This window comes from Scomber japonicus, chromosome 2, assembly GCF_027409825.1.
Source record: "Scomber japonicus isolate fScoJap1 chromosome 2, fScoJap1.pri, whole genome shotgun sequence".
Taxonomy (NCBI): Eukaryota; Metazoa; Chordata; class Actinopteri; order Scombriformes; family Scombridae; genus Scomber; species Scomber japonicus.
Window position 1 is genome coordinate 40652163 of NC_070579.1, and position 5338 is coordinate 40657500.

General features: G+C 49.7%; 1 protein-coding gene across 1 annotated transcript; it reads left to right on the forward strand.

Annotated features, from left to right (window-relative positions):
* Positions 1-476: 476 nt before the first annotated feature.
* On the forward strand, positions 477-3714 carry LOC128367182 (uncharacterized). Its single transcript, XM_053327972.1, is given in 2 exon segments — positions 477-3227; positions 3229-3714. Coding segments are annotated over 2 exon segments (3237 nt in total).
* The last annotated feature ends 1624 nt before the right edge of the window (positions 3715-5338 follow it).

The following is a 5338-nucleotide window of genomic DNA, read 5'->3' on the forward strand; positions in this document are numbered from 1 at the left end:
ACAGAGATCGTCTATACAGCACGCATCTCACGCTGCCTCTTGTACAGGGGGCTCTCTCCTACAGAGTGTGCAAGGCTGCAAGCCAGGTTTTTATTTGTCAAATAGGGAGCATTTGGTTATTACGTGGGACTTTCTGCTGGAGCTAAGTTATTGTTACTATCAGCAGTGATGAATACTACTTACTCTCTTGAAAATAATCTTGTTCACGTTCTTCTCCTAATGATGTTGGGAATAGGAATAGGCTGGTTGACAACCGAGAACAGTTCGGTGACAACTGGAGAGACAGTGGACAGAAAGACGGCACCTGGGGCAGGAAGGGGTAGCAGCCCAACCTGCAGCTTCCGTGAGGAAGAACCCAAACAAGCTACAGATCGACCCACAGAGAAATACCCCCGGGGTGCCCGAGAGGGGGGGAGGATGAGCACCCCATTAGGACGGACCTAATGATGACGACCTTGGAAAACGGATTAACGACCATGATAAGCAGATGCATTTGTGGCAAGGTCTGCAAGAACGAACGGGGCCTAAAAATCCATCAGGCCCGGATGAAATGCTTGGTACAGGAGACGGCAGTACAGCGCACAGGTCCAGTGCCTGGTGAGACGCAGGAGGAGCCCGGCCCGGAGACACCCCACAGAGCCCAGAACCTCCAAGTGCCCAAGATTCCAACTCCAAGCAAAGTAGTCCAGCAACATCGGATCAAGTGGCCTCCGGCTAAGCAGCACAGACTGTGGCAACAGTTTGACGAGGATGCATCTAGAATAATCAGCGCAACAGCAAAGGGAGACGTAGAGGGACGACTCCGAAACCTGACCACCATCATCACAAGCTTTGCAGTTGAGAGGTTTGGTGTTGAGGAGCCCAAGACCAGCAAGTCCACCTACACCAAGAACCGTAGGGCGGAGGAGATCCATCAACTGCGGAAAGAGCTGCGAAAACTGACGAAGCAGTTCAAAGCAGCCGATGAGGAGGAGAAGCCACCACTCGCTGAGCTCCAGCATACCATCAGGAAGAGGCTTATGACCCTGCGTAGAGCTGAATGGCACAGGAGACGTAGGATTGAGAGAGCCAGGAAGCGAACCTCCTTCTTATCCGATCCCTTTGGCTTCACAAAGCGGTTGCTAGGGCAGAAGCGCAGCGGGCGTCTTGATTGCTCCAAGGAAGAGGTGGATCACTTCTTGCATAACACCCTGAGTGATCCAGATAGAGAGCAAGAGTTAGGACAACAGGCAGCCCTCGTGGATGTACCAACCCCCCTAGTGGAGTTCAACATTTCAGAACCCACTTGGAAGGAAATCCAGGAGGTAGTAACAGCAGCCAGAGCCAGTTCTGCTCCAGGTCCCAGCCAAGTACCCTATAAGGTGTACAAACGCTGCCCAGGGCTCCTCCGAATTCTTTGGAAGATGCTGCGTGTGATCTGGCGAAGAGGGACCATCGCGGAGCAGTGGAGGCAGGCAGAGGGCGTCTGGATTCCTAAGGAGGAGAACTCGACCAAGCTGGAGCAGTTCCGATCCATCTCACTTCTCAGTGTGGAGGGGAAGATTTTCTTCAGTGTTCTGGCCAGAAGGATGACAGCCTTCCTCTTGAAGAACAAGTACATCGACACATCGGTGCAGAAGGGCGGCATCCCAGGAGTGCCAGGGTGCTTGGAACACACCGGAGTGGTCACACAGCTGATCAGGGAGGCACGGGAGGGGAAGGGAGACCTAGCGGTGCTTTGGCTGGACCTCGCCAACGCATATGGGTCGATCCCCCACAAGCTGGTTGAGACCACCCTGGACCACCACCAAATCCCCTGCATGATCAAAGACCTCATCCTGGATTACTATGGAGACTTCATGCTGAGAGTTACATCAGGGAGCATAACATCTAACTGGCACCGGCTCGAGAAAGGGATCATAACAGGCTGCACAATCTCAGTCATCCTTTTCGCTCTGGCCATGAACATGTTGGTCAAGGCCGCCGAGACAGAGTGCAGAGGTCCCCTGTCCAAGTCTGGAATTCGGCAGCCTCCCATCAGAGCCTTCATGGACGACCTGTCTGTCACGACCACTTCAGTGCCTGGATGCAGGTGGATCCTTCAGGGCCTGGTCAAGCTCATCTCTTGGGCTAGGATGAGCTTTAAACCAACAAAATCTAGGTCCATGGTTCTGAAGAGAGGCAAAGTGGTGGACAAGTTCCGCTTCTTTGTGGACGGCGCAGTAATACCATCAATCACTGAGAAGCCAGTCACTAGCCTGGGCAAGGTGTTTGACTGTAGCCTCAGAGACACAGCATCAGTCCAAACAACCATCAAGAGGCTCGAAACTTGGTTGTCTACAGTAGACAAGTCTGGTCTACCTGGTAGGTTCAAGGCATGGTTGTACCAACATGGCATCTTGCCCCGTATCCTCTGGCCCCTGCTAGTGTACGAGGTGACGATGTCTATAGTCGAGACCCTGGAGAGGAAAATCAGCTGCTACCTCCGACGATGGCTGGGTCTGCCACGCAGTCTCACAAGTGCAGCACTGTATGGCAGGAGCAACAAGCTTCAGCTCCCCATCAACAGCCTGGAGGAGGAGATCAGGGTCTCCCGCACAAGAGAGGCACTGGTATATCGAGACTCCAAAGACTCTAGAGTGGCAGCAGCTGGTATCGTGGTGCGGACGGGCAGGAAGTGGAAGGCTCAAGAGGGGCTGGAGCTGGCAGAGTCTCGGCTGAGACACAAAGCACTGTTGGGCACGGTGGCATCTGGGCGAGCAGGGCTGGGAGCCATCCCACAACCACGGCACGACAAGGCTCAGGGCAAGGACAGACGCCATCTGGTCCTGAAGGAGGTCCGAGCAGGTGTCGAGGAGGTGAGGACCAGCAGGATGGTGGGCATGCGGCAGCAGGGGGCATGGACAAGGTGGGAAGGAGCGCTGGAGAGGAAGTTGACCTGGAATGACATCTGGAAGACTGAGCCTCAGCGGATTAAGTTCATGGTCCAAGCTGTCTATGATGTACTACCCAGCCCAGCTAACCTGCATACCTGGGGCAAGAGTGACACTCCAACATGTCCACTCTGTCCAGGAAAGGGGACTCTGGAGCACATCATGAGCAGCTGCCCATCAGCCCTTGGAGAGGGCCGCTACCGCTGGCGTCACGACCAGGTCCTGAGGACAGTGGCAGAGGCCATCTCCAGTGCAGTGGACAATAACAAGCATGTCCGCAGCCAGAGGAGGATCAACTTTGTAAAGGCTGGAGAGAAGGGTTAGGCCACGTCCGCAGCCAACACCATCAGCCAGCCTGCTCTCATCGGCATCGGACTGGGAACTGCGAGTTGACCTGGGCAGGCAGCTTAAGTTCCCAGAGTTTATAACATCTACTTCCTTGAGGCCAGATCTGGTATTGACATCCCCCTCCTCTAAGCAGGTCCTCTTAGTGGAACTGACAGTCCCCTGGGAGGACCGCATGGAAGAGGCCAATGAGCGCAAGCGGCTCAAATACCAAGAGCTCACCGAGGAGTGTCGGAGGAGGGGCTGGAAAGCTCGCTGTGAACCAGTGGAGGTAGGGTGCAGAGGCTTTGCTGCCCGCTCCCTGTGCAAGATCTACACCCTTCTTGGCATCACAGGAGCTGCGAAGAGGAGAGCCATCAAGTCCACCGTAGAGGCCGCGGAGAGGGCCTCTAGGTGGATTTGGATCAAGAGGTCCGAAAAGTGGGCCAACGCTGCTGGGACACAAGCCAGGGCCTGATCAACCCTGTCTGGGTCGCCTGAGGGAAGGTGTCTGATGTTGTGAGACCCGAAACACCCGATGACCTCAGGAAACAAACATCACTGATGATGTGTCCCAGCGCATCCACAGATGTATCTATACACATTGTAGTCGGTTCTGTATGCTCCGCTCCTGTACACACATGCTACAGGTACCCAGGTACCGAGTGCAACCGAAGTTTCAGGGAAAACATGGACTGGATTTCAGTGATGTGGGCGTGCTCTATATGAACAAGTGGAATGGATTGGATAACGACGCACTGACTCTGACTCTCTACCTTCCCTAAGTGAAGGGAAACTAAGATTTATGATCATATTTAAGTTAATAATGATTATTTATTTAAACTCATATTCTGGCCACATTATATTGATTTTGTCGGCACTTTTCTGTAAAAAAATAAATTAATTAAAATATATATATATATATATTTTTTTTTTAAATAATTGAACATACAATTATTTAGGGGGGCTTAAGAATATTTTAGGGGGCACTGAAGCCCCCCTAAAATAGGCCTAATCACGCCACTGCATTTGGAGTAAGTAAGTTCACCTTTAATGTGGCTATAGGAAAGCTAACAGTAAACTGAGGCTGATATCAAAGAGATCAAATTAAAAACTGTACAACTGAATTACATGCTGCATTTTCCCTGTAGATACGAATCAGAATACAGGGCAAAATGTGGTGTAATGGCTGTGCTGGAAATATGTTGTGTTATCAAAAATACTATAAAAAATGTGGTTTGACTTAATGAAGATCTTTTATTATATTGTTATATAGTTATGTTGGACTGTAACTTCTAAATCATTTATTACAGTATTTATGTAAACAGATTAAAAAATAAATAAAAATAAGCAGAATGTCACTGAGGGAACACAAGGGAACAGAAAGGAAAACACAAGTTTTTGTGAAATCAGCTATTTGTAAGATTGCTAGTCCATCCTCCCATGTATAATTAGGTATGACTCTTTTCTCTGTCCTTTCTGTGTTGTTTGTTCAAGAAACCAACATTGCACCATTCACAGCCTCCTCCCATCGAGTCTACATTGTTTTCCAAACCCAGTTGACCAGCCTGCCTTCAGGGTTCAGAATTACCTGGAGCAGCTGAAAAAAATCACTTATTCACACACATGCGCACACACCAGCATATGCAGATAACAGAGTTACTGCAGATCTGCAAGATGACACAAATTCTCTGATTTGTAAATGCAGCACAATATAAATTGTACAGTCTCTGGAGCTGTACATACATGTGTACGCACACACATTTCTATCGAGTTTGACAGCCTGCGCATGCACATTCGTGTCTGTGTGAGTAGGTGATGAGTGAAAGTGGTGGTGTGCCAGTATAGATGTGTGTCTGTATGGAAAATCTGAAACAAAAATAAAAACCTTTGAGCCACAGGTGAACAAAATACAAACATGTAAGTTAAACGCCGAGCTTTGATTTTCAGTAAGTTTCATTGCGTGTGTGAAACTTTGTTTGTGCATTCTCTCAATAAACAAGGTTAGGGTTAGGACAGCACTGAGTGGAAAGACTAATGCACTGATTTACGACATTGTTAAAATGGAGGGGTGGGACTTAGTTTAGCTTTTCACTTATATT